The sequence below is a fragment of the Onychostoma macrolepis genome, chromosome 01 (assembly GCF_012432095.1).
Source record: "Onychostoma macrolepis isolate SWU-2019 chromosome 01, ASM1243209v1, whole genome shotgun sequence".
In the NCBI taxonomy this organism is placed as follows: Eukaryota; Metazoa; Chordata; class Actinopteri; order Cypriniformes; family Cyprinidae; genus Onychostoma; species Onychostoma macrolepis.
The window spans coordinates 22,303,252-22,317,509 of NC_081155.1; the positions used below are offsets into that span (position 1 = coordinate 22,303,252).

The following is a 14,258-nucleotide window of genomic DNA, read 5'->3' on the forward strand; positions in this document are numbered from 1 at the left end:
AGGTCCTCATGTTCCTCAGAGCCACATTTTTATATTGCAAGAAAGCAACTAACCTACACTTGTTTTGTCTAACAATTCATTTAATTTGAAAATATAAAACCTTCAGAGAGATAAAATCATAGCTGATTTGATTATTCCTGCTCTGACTGTGAGGTAAAACTAATATGGGTGATTGACAGGTCAAAGAGATTATGTTAGACGTCTTAATAAACCCTAGCGGACAGACTGTAAAGTACTGAAACAAAGTGTCCTATTTCCTGCTGTGAGTTGATGATCTAATGTGATTTAAAAGACCTGAAGAGATGTGGTCTGAAGTCTGTTGTCTCTGCTATCAGGTTCTATCAGATATCAGTTTCTTGTTCACATTATTCTGTCATACAAACATAAAATGCTGTAAGGCTTTTAGTATGCACTCCAGGCCTACATGTCAATCACCAACCCCCACTGTCCATCACTCCCAACACAACCAGCACCTATTTCAGACACTAAAACACTCTTATTTGCACTCTTCCTCCATCTATGTATCTCTCTGTCGGTGCTGGACATGGCTATGGTTAGGGTTGGGTGGTATGATCAAAATTCTATTTCACGGTAACAATATCTTTCTTTTCTTTTCTAGATAGATAGATGTAAGTTATAATAGAAAGCTGAAAATAATTGTGCAGCAGAATCACAATATAACCTATATACCAATGTAACCGTTTTATTTATTGATTTTATTTTATAGTAATGCATTAAAAATGCAATTTACATGTAAGGACTTGAACAGACCACTTCTATGACTGAGCATGTTAATAAATTGGGTAAATAATAATAAACCGAATCAAATCAAGAATGTATAAAGATGATACAACTGGTCTGATATCATAATGAAGAAAAAATGTGAAATAATGTTTTCTTTTCGCAAATTAAGTAGCTTCTAAGTTTGTAAAAGGAGAATCTCTATAATACATAATAATAAAATAAATAAAATAAAAATCTGCTTAATATTAACAAAAAACTTAATATGTAAAAAATATAGCATGAATAATATGCACAAAAATATAAATTGATTAAAACATAAAACTAGATTTTAAGTTGTTTTTTTTTCTTTTCTTTATCAATGACAATCTTACTCATCGTTTACCCTAATTTGACTGTTGTAAGCTATGTCCCAAGAATTAACACTGTGACAGCCACATGTGAAAGCAATATTTTATTAACAGAGCTCGTGTCACAAACACGGCACATCACACCTTAACACAGCGCTCGTGTGTTCCTCGTATATATACCCAGAGAGGGAGAGCATGTTCTTAAAGAGCCCAACACATTTAAAGTGCAACACATTAGAATACACAAATCACATTGTATTTCTGAACAGATCATTTATCACAATGATCTACACTGACCATAGTGTAAGTCTGTCTATGAGTAAATTTTTACTTTAACTTGATATTACTTTATTTGTCCAAGTTTATTCCATTCTAGGTCACTTATAGTCATTTCAACGCAGACTTTACAGTAAAGTCCTTTTGCTCAAGGATGATGTATTCATTTTTCGACTCTTATTAGAGTACATCTAAGGACCACTTATTTTTTTAGCTTCCGTTCATGTCTGCAGCTTTGCAAATCAGATCCCTTTTCAAGTATACGCTGAGATTACTGGATTGGGTACAAAACATGTGTTTGGGACATAGCATAACATTCATAATTCTCATTCCTAAGAAGATTTCAGAAAGCTTAAGGTCTTAAGATCTATGAGTGTTTCACCAAATGTACAAATGACTTGAAAAACCAACAGAGCTCCAATCTTGAGTTTTAAAAGTGACTTTTAAAGTGACGTCAAAGAGGAAGAGGTGGAGGCAGCAGGGTGCATATGGGTTAGCAATGATAAATTAAGTGTTTGACCCCTCTTCCCAGCCTCTCACATGCTACCTCCCCTCTGCAGTCTCCCTGGAGACCGACTTGTCCTCATGCAGATTTACAAAACCATTATGGAGAGTCTATTACCATGTCATTGGTTGCCATTATCAGCTAATCACAAAGCACGCAGCTGGGAGAGGAGGTAATGCATCTAACATCTAGGCTAATACATCAAAACTGGTCAGTTTTATTTACTTATTACTAATTTGGCAACCCAAATGTGAACTCCTGCCAAAGAAAGTGCGACTTCTTTCTCTCCATCTGCTTCTGTGATGTAAAACCAAGCAAAGCTCTTTGGGAGAAAAAAAAGAAAGGGAAAAGAACGATTGGCATTCATGGAGTTGGATGTTAAGAAGCGTATCTGACTGAGAGAGTCTTGTGCTGGCTAGTACAGATCCGCTAGCCCCCCTAAACGTGGCCCACACCTGCCAGCTGCACTTTAAATCCTCCAGCCGTTAGGTTCAATTACAGCAGAGCTGGATGGAGTCTCAGTGGGGTGTCTACGCCTCAGCATCCCCACCCCCAACCTGCCAGGAATTAGGCTCGGAATGCTCGGAAGCAGATGGCATCCAGTGGCTATCATGTTAACATGCATGTTACCCCTAAATATTCATAATTTAGCCTTTGATGGGGGACTTTCTTTGATTTCAAGGCAATGGATAATTCTCAGGCTAAGATGGTCTTTGACTCTGACTAGAGAGGTATAGATTGGCAAGGCTGTGGTATTGGTATATAGAAAGGCTTTTTAAACAATTACATTGATAGTCTATAATGGATGAGGCCACCTTAATTTTAGATGCATGCAGCCTCTTTGTTTTGCAAATTGCAAACATTAATAGTTAATAAAGTTAATAGATATATATATTTTTAAAGAAATCAACATTCAGCAATAATGCATTAAATCGATCAAAAGTAAGAGTAAAGCCATTCATTGTTCTATTTCAAATAAATGCTGTGCTCGGGAACTTTCTATCCATGGTGGTGGTGGTGGTGGGGGGTCCTAATACTATTTCATACATTCTGAGTTATTTACACTGTTAAAGAGTTGGATTGTCTTGCTAAACAAAATTTAAAAAAAACAGAGTATTTCTGTGCTAAATACACTCCCTCTGGGTTCATATAAGTCTCAGAAAGGTTTTTTTTTTTCGATCATGACCCTTCATGATGTCAGAATTCCTTGTATGGGCACTTCTCCCACAAGAAGAGACATCAACAGCAGTGCTGCACAGAACTTGCTTGAGAAGAATGTCTCCAAAGAAGTCTGTTTTTGGTTGTGAGGGAAATATAACCTTGTTCAGCTTCCCAAAGAACCCAGTGTTACGTGAACAGTGGATGCAGTTTGTTTTTATGGGGAAGCAACAGAGTTTTGCAAGTGTGTTTGTTTGTTCCTGTCATTTTGGTGATGAATGTTTCATAAACAAGACAAGTTCGATTCTGGATTTGCACATTGTTTGATACTGAAAAATCCCGGTCATGATTCGGAAGAGCAGGCGGTAAGTAAAACTGCATCAAATTCCTGTGTTTTGTTGGCAATTGGTGCGCAAGTGCTTGTGACTCTTTAGCTCCGCCCACGACATGCTTGCAGGAGCTCAGCTGTTTTTGGAGAGAATCGTAAAGCTGCATCTTTCTTTTATAAATATGATAAAACTAAAGACTCTTTGGAGATATAAGGGATGGTATACTACTCTATAGGTACTCAAGATTAACATGAGATTGGATGAAACTGTGTGTGTTATGTCCCCTTTAAAGAATCCTGAAAATAATGTATTATGGTTTCCACAAAAATATTAAGCAGCACTTTTTCAGCTGTTTTCAACAATGATAATAATAAAAAATGTTTGAGCAACAAATCAGCATATTAGAATGATTTCTGAAGGATAATGTGACACTGAAGACAGGAGTAATGGCTACTGAAAATTTAGCATTTCCATCAAAGGAATAACAGCTATTTTAAATTGTAATAATATTTCATAATTTGTTTTTGGCCAAAACATTCTTACAGACCCCAAACTTTTGAAAGGTAGCGTAAATACATAAAATATATATAGTGCATAAATAAATAAACCCCATCTAATATGACTCTGCCCAATATGGGTTCTTGGGCTTCATTTCTCTTTAAGCCACAACAGCGATATCTTCAGAAACAGTCTAGTTACACTATATAATCTTTAGCAGGGGATGTCTTTTTCATCTAGTGTGTTCGCAGCTGTGCATTGAGGACATGCCGCCTCTAACTCTTCACAGTCCTACTGAGGGCGTACCAACTGTAATCACATATGACATGCAGTGATGCCTTGCTTTAACCAAGCAAAAAAGCTCTCAAGTAAACACAGTTCCAAAACAAATTATGCCTCTTGTGCATCTACAGCAGTGATGGGCGTTATAAATAAACGGCGTTACTAACGGCGTTATTTTTTTCAGTAACGAGTAATCTAACGAATTACTGTTTCCCCGTTACAACGCCGTTACCGTTACTGACAATAAAATGTGGCGTTACTATATTACATTATTAGAATTAATTTTTTCAGTTCATCTGAGTGGATGCGCGGTGTAGCTGTATTTGACGTCCCATAAACTCTAGTGTGAAGGCGCACGGACTCGCCGTCGCTTTCTCTCACATACACCACGCAAAGAAAGATACCGAGCGAGAGAGTCTTTTATAACATGCAGGATTGACGCGCTGCATGTAAACGATATTCTTTGTTGTACTTTCCTGCCAAAATAACGGAGTTCCTTTGGAATTCTTCAGCTTTTAAGAACGGCCGGTTTCTCTGGTAGTGGGCGGAGCTAAAGCGCAAACGACAATCTCATTGGCTGGCGCTCACCTATTATCATCCCTGTTTTGATTTCAGCAAATCAATTCGAGCGAACGCAGACAACGTGATTAATATTCATGAACCCAGCAGCTCATTAATCCTTAGTGCGTTTTTTATTGATGACAAATATGCATTTATACTTGGTTATTCTATTACTAATTACTAAAGTTCTATCATCATATAATATAAAATTATCATAATATTATATTATAATGCTTGATTGACTGATACTAAGTGTCAGTAGATAAATAGTGTAGATTAATGTACAATGTTTTATAATAATAATTTATTCTTTTTAGTGTCAGTTACTAACTCAGTTACTATTTGTGAGAAGTAACTAGTAACTATAACTAATTACTTTTTTAAAGTAACATGCCCAACACTGATCTACAGACATATATACTGTATAGTTATATACGCACACACAAACACACTCTTCCCATGAAAGCAATAAGATGAGCATTGAGCGTGTGAGTAAGCAGCTTAAATGTAAGACAAGTTTCATCTAAGTCAGTCTGACGGATTTGCACTGCATTTTGATCTAGTTGGGTGTTTCTTGGAACCTTGTTATTGGTGTCTGCAAATATAAAGTTCCAATCTGCTTTGTTTTTCTTCTCATCCCATTTCTCATTCCTCAGTTGTAAAGCGATTCATCAAAGACGTTAATCTTACTAAGGCTAAGAAAAGACTAACAGTGAGAGTACAGCAGCACTGAGCTACGTACAAATGCCTCATTACTATGATTGCTGAGGTAAGCACGCAAGATAAACTGTAGAGAAATGCATGAGTGGACCAATTTATGTACAGTAGAGCATATTCTATAAATATAGAACACTTTGGGGTCCCGTGACTACTTTTAAACCATTCGAGGTACAAATAAGATCTATCAGGCATGTAAAAACACAACAAAAATGCTAATAAAAAATGACCTGGAACTAAAAGCTGCTACTTTTAAAGCAATAGATAAAAACACAACAACATATTTCATTTATTTTATCTTGACTTCATCTTGTGATCTAAAAGTAAAAATCCCATTTGCTGTTGTTAAGATTCATCATAAAATGTCTCTTCAATACAAGGGGTATTCCTGAAATGTCTTAAAGACATGGGTCTCACTGCAGTGCTATCCCATCATACATTTGTAATGCTTATCAGTGACAAACCATGCTATTTGTGTGTGTGCCAGGAGCTACTCCCACTGAGCCACTCACAGACATCAGGATTCCCTGTGCTGCATGTAGATGACATGCTCTTCCCAATCATAGACAGCACTAAAGCCCACATATATTAGTGGTAAACTGTCATTGGCTGCTCAATCTCAGCTACATAAAGTCAATGAATAATGCAGAGCACTTTGGGCTAAAAGTCCATCTGACAGGTTGAGACTGTCTAACATATGGTGCAATTTAAATGTTTTCTACAAATTAAGTCTACTCTGGACACTCCAACCTTTTCTAAGATATAATAATAATATAATAATAATAATAATCATTAAAGGCTCAATGGGAATTCGTTGTAGAGCTGTGGTGCTAACCAGAGTTTTGGCATTGTTATATTTGTGGAGGTAAGAGTGCAACCACACTTAAATGCAGGCATTATGTAAGATTATAAGAGTGGAAGGTTTTATTCAGAACAAGTGAAAATATAGATGTGAATGTCTTTAGCATAGCACCAATAACTAAGACTGGATGTGACTAAGACATTTACATTTATGCATTTAGCAGACAATGCATAAATGTCATTCAGGTTATACATTTTTTTTTTTTTTATCAGTATGTGTGTTCCCTGGGAATTGAACCCACAACCTTTTGTGCTGCTAACGCAATGCTCTACCACTGAGCCACAGGAAAACTATATGAGGGAACATGAAAATATTGAAACGAAAAGGGCCAAAAACAGAGCCCTGCAGGACTTCCATGAGGGTTCTGTTTGTTAGTTCGCAGGGTCTCAAAATGACTATTTCTTCCACCAATATCACACACCCAAATAACAGAGGATGAGGTGAGTGACTTATTTCAGCCACTTTCTCAGATAAATCCAGCCTGAGACATTACCATAATAATTCTACATTCACCTTTGTCAGGCAATTCTTGGAGAGAGTTTTGCATAATTAAGGCAGATCAAGCCGGGACAGACTTCAAATATGCGAATGAGTTCTCTCACTAAATTCCAAAGAGATTCACGGTGGTCGAGAGGCAGACAGGAGCTTTATATATACAATTCACCACTGCTGTGCCGAATCCCTGACGACATCATCAAGACACGTCAGCTATCCACATCCCACCAGGCGTGTACCCTAGCTTTTTGGATGAGAACAGAAGGGGATAATTCCCCTGTCCCCATAAGATTTCTGCACAAAATTACTTCAAAATTTCTTTGTGTTCCACAGAAACAATGAGTATTCTTCATTTGCTGAAAATCCACATTTATATTTTTAGGAAATAATAGATACATTGTCTCAAAAGCTTAAAAGATGAGTAAACAAACACAGAGGAGCACACAGACTGATTAAATGCTACATGTGCAGATGAAAAGAGAAGATAATACTCGAATAGTCTCGAATACTGTCTCTGCTGGAAAGACCATGGCTGAATGCTCAGTGTCCCTGCCATTACCAGAATACAAAGGTCAATTGTGCTTTCTGCCAGTAATGTCTGTTCCTGTCTATTTCCTTTCAGATACTGCTGTAAGTAACCAAAGTATTTTCATTACTTCTAATGAAGTATTTCATTAACTAAGATAAATGGAAATATCAATGAATGATGTAAAGCTGCAACAGAATCCAACACATTTATTTACTTGACACTTTGCTTTACTTACAATGAACTGCAGATTGGTTTAACCACATAAATGAAATGAGAATGACTTGTTTTAGTGTCCAAATAGCCCACAGAGGTGACTAAAGACATGCCCCATCTGGATTTCCCGTCTGGGCTGGTTAAAGCACGTTCAGAATTAAAGAGGGTTCAGGTGGTCATTACCAGCTCCTGATGTATAATTCTGCACTATCTATATGTCAACAGCTCAGATCATTATTTGAGAGTCCCTTGAGGATAGCATCACTGAAGCGTTCACATTTATTAAAGGTGATAAAATACAAAAAGTGTAGCCTCATTTTTTCCAGGACAATGCTCTATTGATGCATCCAAGGAAAAAGGAGAAATACAGTGAGAATAGGAAGTTACAAACTTCACCTCACAAGTTAAGAAGTTATAGACTTAACTTGCTAATTCTTAGGGCTGATAAATTGGACTGATAAATGTTGACTGACTTCCAGAATAGAATAAAAACCAATTTGCTGATATATAATCAATATATCTGCAAATTTCTTGTTCTTATTCTTTCTTAAACTTACGAAAGTCATCTCCAGAGATGACTTTTTTTTTTCTTTTTTTTTAAATCCCAGATTCATTGCATGAGCAGGTCATGAAAAGATTGTTTTAGACTAAAAATACCTAAATGTCAAAAACTGAAAAACAATTCATGGAACTGTCATGTGAAATTCAGTCTTCAACAGTTTAGTCGGACTGACATTCTGAATCTTGCTATTCACTAGTTTCTATACGCAACCATATATCTAATATAAAAAATGCAGTTTGTAGAGTTTGTAGAGTCTTCAGCATAGGAATAAAACGTTATAGCTGTTCAAAGTAAAGATGTAGTAATGATACTATGCCAGAGCAAAAATAATAGGCCCATGCTGGTTTCCAGACAATGCCAGAACATAAATCACTCACACAACATTCCGATTAATGACCTTGTTTGAAACTATAGGGGCTATTTCAACCCCCTTTGGACTTTGGCTAATATCTTTATTTAAATCATTTTATTAAATGATGTTTTAGATCTGTCACTTACTTGTTTGCCCTCCAGAGTATAGAGTCTTTTCACAGCACCAGAATCCAGTTTAATGGCATCAGTGATGTCTGTGAGCACCTGGTCAAAGGAGTGAGCTGTCTTCTTATTCAAGAGGATCCGGACAGCTTTACGGGGTTTGACACCACTCCTAATGACCGTCACCAGCTTGGGTTTGATGAAGTCTTTGCTCTCTCGTTCTCTCAGCTCGTTCTTTGAGGTGGTAAGGGATGGCAGAGAGCGAGACGTGCCCGTCTTCACGTTGACCGACCAGTTGGGATTGACATTCTTAGTGTAGTCCACTTTACGGAATGGTTCATTGGAAGCACACACATAGCTTTCACCTGCCAAGAGGAGAATAAGATCAAATCAAATAATTTACATTTTTCACATATGCTTCCATATGAAACACCTCAGTGTCTCATAAAAAAAGTAAATACAATAATAAACATTAAATGCACATCTAAGATATACAGAGACTGCAAAGGGGAAGGGTTGAATAAAAACACGCATAACCCATCTGTGACCCCAGCTCTTTCTCTCTACACTTTTCAGCTGTGGTTTTGGACAAAGTCCAAGTTTTTTTCCTTTTTGCAGGAATTCCAAAGTAACTGTTAGCAAGTATGCACTCCCATTCCCGTACTTTACAAACCAAAAGGCTGCATAAATGAATAGCACAAGAATGAAACGCTTTTTCCCAAGAAACGTTGCATAAATTTTTCATTATGGAGTTCATTATGAAATGTTAACATAACTAAACATCGGCTTGTTTGATAGACATTGCGTTAAATACTTAAAACCCATGAAAGTGTGCACAACAGCATAAAGGCCATGCTTGTTGTTTATGTGTGATGATGGCACATCTTGGCACTACAGCAGAGGCAGCTGGTCTGAAAATGGAGCTTTGTCATCCTAAGGAGCACAGTGCTGTCAGGACAAAAGACATGCTAGTGTATCAAAAGAGGACAAACAACCCTCGAAACCAAACATCCCCTCCTGCTCCCTCCCTACCTCAGAGAAAACATGTCTGAATGTCACATTTACAACAGTTAGGGCTTCTGATGAATTAACAGGAAACACATTCATCAAAAGCATGATCAGCAATAGATTAAAGTCACAAAAAAAAGAAAGAAAAATAATTTGTGTGATATATTTTGTATGCCATTTAAAAGTCGTATAAATTTGATTAGTTCTGTTCCTCTGCTTTGAATTGAAGATATTCAGTATATCACTCATCCTTACGTGATTTTGATTAACGTTTGCTGAGTAGTGTAAGCTTTATGGTGGTAAAGTGATTCTTATGTTAAAGTAGAGGGGTCAAGATGACATCAGGAGTTGAAAATGTGACCGTCCAACTGGATTTGGGGGCCAAATTCCACTTCACACACCTCATCATGAACTTTAAGGTGAGATAAACACTCTCACTCAAACATAAACACTCTGAACCAGAGCACAGTCTTGAGGAACGTAGAACATTATGCACAAATATGTTTGAAGTGCTTCTCTTCAAGTCCAGAGCTGCATTTCTGCAGAGCAATTTAAATAAAAAATTATATCCAAACAGCTCGCTTTGAACAAGTACTGCCCCCTGATCTGTCAATCTTTACAGATCCAATTCAATTATAAAAAGTGAAATAAATACTTTAATGCCACTTACATGTGAAGTTTATAACCTCACATAGTAACACAGGATGTTTGAGTCCAGATCAAGCATAGGATGAATTTTTGAGAATATGTTTAAGTGTCAAATATAAAAAATGAGCAAACAATGACCATGTCTGAACACAAATTACGGTAAGTGACATCACTCTTAGATACGCATTCTATGCACACCAAACTATTTAGCTTCATTACGTAAACACTATCTACTCAGAAAAGAAATTGCAATATCATCTGAATCTGAAGAGCAAAGTCTACATCCTCTGGTGAAACTAGTGGGCTTCAAACTAAGATGAAACATTATGTATATTTCTCATCTTAGCTAAGACAGGCAACTGAGAACAGATGACTCACCTAGTGTGAATGAAATGTTTGTTTATTCACATGAGAGTATGAAGAGATGTGTGATATAACCATGGTCTGTTAGCATTGATGCATTTAAAATAGTTCAGGTTTAGTGTGCAATCCAAATTAAAACAATAAGCCAAAATTAAGACCTATTAAAACTAAAACGTTGAAAACAAAACCCAAAACACCAAGCAACAGCAATTTCATGCATGCAAATATTTTTAAAACATTTTCAGATAAATATCTAACAATTAATACTCATAAATCATTAAAATTATATGGCCAACGTTTAGTTCCACCGCTGACCCAGAAGTACAACCATTCATCCACAGCATAAACATCATTGTTCCGGCCACTGGATCATGAAATCTCAATTTCACTCAGTTTGCCTCAGAAATTGGAGGGAGGGAGGGAGAGGCTCCCAAGACACTGGGCTTTATTAAGCTGGGAAATTAACAAAAGGCTAATTAATCAAGTAGACTCCAGATGGGGTCACTATTACTGATAATAAACTGACCCAAAATCAGATGGCAGCTATTTGACATAATATGTGTTGGAAAACAGAAATATAGTAATCCTTATGTCATTCACATGGGACTCAGATGTGGACTGGAACAACCACTGGGATTATGAACCCTCCATCACCCTCTCATAACCAGTCCTGCCTTGATGTCCAGATGGGACCCTGATGTGCCCATCATTCAACATAGTGTGGTGGGCCAGCACAAACTCCTGCGTAGTTGCCTATGGCTGGCGATCTTTAGCAAATAGCATTCATAGCTTTGATTATGCGCATGTAAGACTTCACACAGATTTGTAACACAAAAGAGAACTAAGCCAACCTTCAGTCAGCATGAAGAGATGCTGAGCTCGGCACTTCAAATGCAAAGCACTTGTACAATTGCATCATTGAGCAAACACAGAGCCACATTCTGCATCACAATCTCACATGCTGGACCAAAGCAGCTGCACTTGTGCTTGCACACTAATTTAGTCAAATATATACTTGTGTTTAGAATAACATGATTTACCACGTTAAATTATTTAATTATGCAATGAATTCTGCATTCAGTTGAAATACCACAGAGCAATAACAACAAGGCCTGTATAATTGGGTTGGTTTTTATGACACTCAAGTCTACATGCTATATACATATAAATAATTATATTCTAAGAGAATATTATTAACATTTAGATAAAGTTGTATATCATCATTCATTGTGATTGAGTACTGGCTTTGAATGACCTATGGCAGTCAAAGCAATATTTCACTCCCAAAAATGGCAGTTGTGTCATTGTTTAGTCACTCTTATGTTGTTCCAAATAGCTTTCCCTTCTATGGAACCCAGAAGGTATTTTGAAGATATTTATGTCTATGTTTGTCCATATACTAAAGTTCAGCTCAGTCCAGTGGGCCTTGACCCCTCTGACTTTCATTATATTGATAAAAACAGATAATACATATTCTCTTCCATTCTGTTGATGGATTGACAAGAGGATGAGAAAATGGTGAAAAATAGTTTTTTTGGGGTGAACTATCGCTTTAAAATCCTGTTTCATGTCTATTTTCAAGTTCAGTAAGGGAAGGAATGGGCCTTAGTAACGACTGTGGCCTTAAGTGACTTGAGACTATGTCTTAGCCTATACTATTCCATCAGCTGATAGTGAATTAAGTAAACACACAGTAAACTTGGTGTTAATCTCTGTTAATTACTGCTATCCTGTTTATCATGCATGGCTTGTAATGTTTAAAGTTAACAAATACAGTGAGAAGACACTCTTCATATTATAATTACTGGTACATATTAATTGATTGATTGATTGATTGATTGATTGACCTATGAATAAATGAAGGAATGAATGTCTTTGCAATATATAGAACAATCATGCCAATAAAGTACTGGAACTTGCAGTGTGCAATTCAGTGTTTATGTGTGTGAGAGGCTTGGAAAAGTTACCTACACTGACTTGCAAACAATGCATCTTTACAAACACTAAAGTATGATAATAGCAGTGGTGCTTGACTGGATGTCACATGGGGAAAATAATTTGAAGTGTCTGTTGTGTCTATTTAGACTTTGGTTCCTTCACACTTCAACCTCACCTTCTTGTAACTCATCCAGGCTGGTGATCTTCTTCCCCCCTTCCATAGCATAGATGTTCCGGACTCCTTGCGGTAAATTCACATTGTCCGAGAGGGAGCGGGTGAGCTCCATCAGCAGCGCGTCGAAGGATCTGAAGCGGTCACTTGACACCGCGTACACCAAGCCCTTGAAGTACTTATCACCGTTCCGAAAGAAGCGAACTTTTTTCGCTTTCCTCTCGGAGGTGAGCGACTGCAGTGTGCGTGTGCGGTAGAAACTACAGTGCGCACTGTGAGCGGGACTGGGCACGAGCCCGTTACCCCTCGAGCCGGAATGAGAAGCGCCACTGCCCCGCGGGGACCGGTGACTCTTCTCGCGCTCCTCGAAATGCTCCCACTCGATGCTTCTGCTGGACATGTTTATTTCCTTTAAATCAAAGCGCGGGTCCTTGAATAAATTAGCTTGTTTTTGTGCTGTTGTTTCTGCCGGTTGTTGTTCGTGGTATTGCTTCCTTCTTAAGACTTTCAACAAATGATACGCATTTTCTGTAGGAAGTCAGTCCAACAAAAGACCAAAAACCGTTCTCTTCAACTTTTTATACAGCTAAATAAAGAGGTTGTTAAAATATATATTACGAGAAATAAAAGGTTGTGGAAGTCCCAGTAGTCCACAAATCCAAGAACTGTACAATTCAAGGACAGACGCTATAGTAGAGGTGAGCCCCGGTCATGATGAGATGAGACGCGCAGAGCTGTATGTGCGCATGCTGGACACGCGTGACCGTCCGCGGTTCTCTTCATCCCTCCACTGGCACTGAATCAGGCCAACACTCGCCACACACCTACATGAAAGCCACGGAGGAGAGGACAAGAGCTGCTCCTCCTCAGGGTCCTAAAAAGACAATATCTCTCCAAACGCAGTGGTTCTGCGTGGCCCACTAGGGGGCCTCAACCTTCAAAGGGGCCAAAATAACTTAAAGGGATAGTTCACACCAAATATGAAAAATACAGGTAAGTTTACGTTCAGGCAATCCAAGACATAGTTGACTTTTTTCTTCAATGGAAGAGTAAAGATCTTCAGCTGAAACCATGGTACTTTCTGATTTATAAAATGCAAGTCAATGGCTACCATTATTTTGATAGTCAAGAAAAACATATCAGGCAACACTAAATTAATACCCCCCACTCGTGATGATATATTGGGGGTCTTATGAAGTGAAGTGATCAGTCTGTGTAAGAAATTGAACATTACTTAGCCTACAACATTATTACCTGTAATCCATAGCCTCATCCAAAGCATCCAATAATGATGTGAAATGTGGATGTTTTACATGTCTGAAGAATATAAAGTGAATAAACCAGTCTTAATCAACTTTTTACATAATTACATAAATCATGAGAAACCATAAAATTCATCATTCATCAAGAATTTGAGGAGTTCAGATGCAAAAGTCTCTAAGTGCCGTTTGAAATGTTCTTCTAAAATGAGAAGCTTTATCAGGATCCTGCGTGTAGGTTCAATAATTTCACTTTAATGGCAATAAATAGGTTCTTTTCATTGCCATTCAAGTGAAATAACTGAATATAAACATAGG

At 37.5% G+C, this 14,258-nt stretch overlaps 1 protein-coding gene across 7 annotated transcripts in view; it reads right to left on the bottom strand.

The window, feature by feature from the left end:
- dclk2a (doublecortin-like kinase 2a) overlaps window positions 1–13,495 on the bottom strand; it is a 54,005-nt gene extending 40,510 nt beyond the window's left edge. For all 7 annotated transcript variants that reach the window (XR_009271640.1, XM_058778228.1, XM_058778201.1 and 4 more), the window contains exons 1-2: window positions 12,685–13,495; window positions 8,577–8,917 (exon numbers count right to left, since the gene is read on the bottom strand). Coding sequence is in view for 6 of the 7 variants with exons in the window: in XM_058778228.1 (XP_058634211.1) it covers window positions 8,577–8,917; window positions 12,685–13,081 (738 nt within the window). In the remaining variant the exon portion in view is untranslated. The remainder of the gene's footprint in view (window positions 1–8,576; window positions 8,918–12,684) is intronic.
- Between the last annotated feature and the right edge of the window lie 763 nt (window positions 13,496–14,258).